Raw genomic sequence first — 1,888 nt, 5'->3', positions numbered from 1 at the left:
CCCCCTGCCTGTCTTTGCCTAGGGCCCCACATGCTGTAAATCCGGCCCTGGGTTCACTCTACTACCAACAGGCTTTGATCAATCCAGTGAATAAACACAGATCAGTGCTGTGGACTCATGTGACTCTTCCGCATCTGTACTATGGAAAAGCAAACGACATTCATACCGGAAGTACGTCAGTTATTTACCCAAATAAAAGCCCCAAAGGGGCTTGTGCTGCCTGACATCCTGCAATCTCTCTATTCAAAGTTTTTTTTTCATCTCAGCCTTATTTCTTTTGTGTATTTAAGCTTCATCGGGACAAAGGTTGACGTTTTACTTAATCTGTAGAGCTGATAATTTGTAGTAAACTGTCTTAGAGCAACATAAGCGTCGGCTTAAAGAAAGGCCTTTATACTTTTTTAATCAAAGGTTGATAACCGTTGATTTGGAGGACAGTTTTTAGGATGTTATCTGTGTTCCTAGTTATTTTGCTCTGGTTTTGTATTTCTGTGACTGAGCAGAGTCTCTGGTCTCCTTTAAGGCCGAATTAGCAGCCAGTTATTAACCAAGGTGATCAGGCAGCCGGGCTTTTATTTTGAAAAGCGGAAGTGGTTCGGGCAGACATGGCGGTGTCCGCTGAGCTTCCGCTCTCAGAAGTTGGAGGAAAGTTTGCCTCCGGTCTTCAGACTGAAGGGTTCGGGCGGTGGAATGAGCGGAACCGCGGTACCGGCGGACATTTCTGGACACATGTTGGACCTGGACGAGGACGAAGACCTGGAGGTCTTCACTAAGGTGAGCCCGGCTGCTCCAGAACCAGCCGAACCCGGTCCGGTCCGGTTCTGCTCAGTCTGAGGCTCGGTTGGCCCACATACTGCCCATCGTGGTTCTGGATCCACTGGGAGAGACCTCAGAGATCGGGACATTTCTGGACCGGTTCGGTTCCGACCCACAGAACCGAACCGGTCCCGCCGGGTGGGAACCCTCCTCTGTAGGTGGTGGTCACGGCATTGGCAGGGAACCTGGTGACCTCTGACCCCCACCGCTGTCTACCTGGTGACGTCATCACGCAGACTTCACGCTGGAGGCGCGTCACTTCCACTGATCTCTATTCATTATGAATTATAACCAGAAACAATCAAATTACAGAGATGTGGTTTATCTTACATCACAGTGACGTCATTCAACACAGATAAGAGCTCATAATTATTAGATATTGATGTAATTATGAGATAAACTGTCTGCTTTTGTTCTTCTTTGGTGAATGCAGAATGCTTCCCATCATTTCAGACATCTGGATCAAATATTCAGTTGATCTAATAAATGTCAAAATGGCCTGCCATAGAGTGCAAACCTGTAGAGCAGGCATAGTGGGTCCCTGAGGGCCGCTGTCCTGCAGGTTTCAGAGGTTCCTCAGCTTCAGCACAGCTGATTCTGATGGTTGCAGTTCAGCAATAGTCTGTTAATCAGGGAAATCTGCTGTTCTTAGGGAGGAAACCTGTAAAACCTGCAGGACAGCGGCCCTCCAGGGCCACGTTAGGATGCTGATGTAGAGACATCCTGGGATCTAGTCCATAAATATCACCGCTATCTACAGATCATGGAGAAGCTTTAGCTCCGTCCACTCCAACCTGAAGTGATCTGATTATTTGGCCCATATGCCACCTGCATCTGATCTTTTAATGACGGTCAGAACAACATAGATCAGATTTTTTCTCCAATGCGACTCAGGGCACTTTGCTCTGTGGTGCTGAATCTGAAACCAATCTGATCTTTTCAATGCGGTGTGTGTCTGAACGGCCAGGTCGCCATCATTGGACCTGAACGCCATTACTACCCGACAACGGTCACTATTCTGGGTCTTTCTACGCAGAAGTGGCAAGAAAAACCACAACCATGGCGGACGATG

General features: G+C 48.0%; 1 protein-coding gene across 1 annotated transcript in view; it reads left to right on the top strand.

Annotated features, from left to right (window-relative positions):
* The first annotated feature begins 622 nt into the window (after window positions 1-622).
* Window positions 623-1,888, top strand: part of LOC107080698 (sorting nexin-7-like) — a 6,112-nt gene continuing 4,846 nt past the window's right edge. The window contains exon 1 of the mRNA XM_015368905.1: window positions 623-774. Coding sequence (XP_015224391.1) covers window positions 691-774 — 84 coding nt within the window. The 5' untranslated portion in view covers window positions 623-690. The remainder of the gene's footprint in view (window positions 775-1,888) is intronic.

Source organism: Cyprinodon variegatus, unplaced genomic scaffold (genome assembly GCF_000732505.1).
Source record: "Cyprinodon variegatus isolate N-32 unplaced genomic scaffold, C_variegatus-1.0 Scaffold2232, whole genome shotgun sequence".
In the NCBI taxonomy this organism is placed as follows: Eukaryota; Metazoa; Chordata; class Actinopteri; order Cyprinodontiformes; family Cyprinodontidae; genus Cyprinodon; species Cyprinodon variegatus.
The sequence above is the reverse complement of the archived record's forward strand: the minus strand, read 5'-3'. Positions and strand labels throughout refer to the sequence as shown.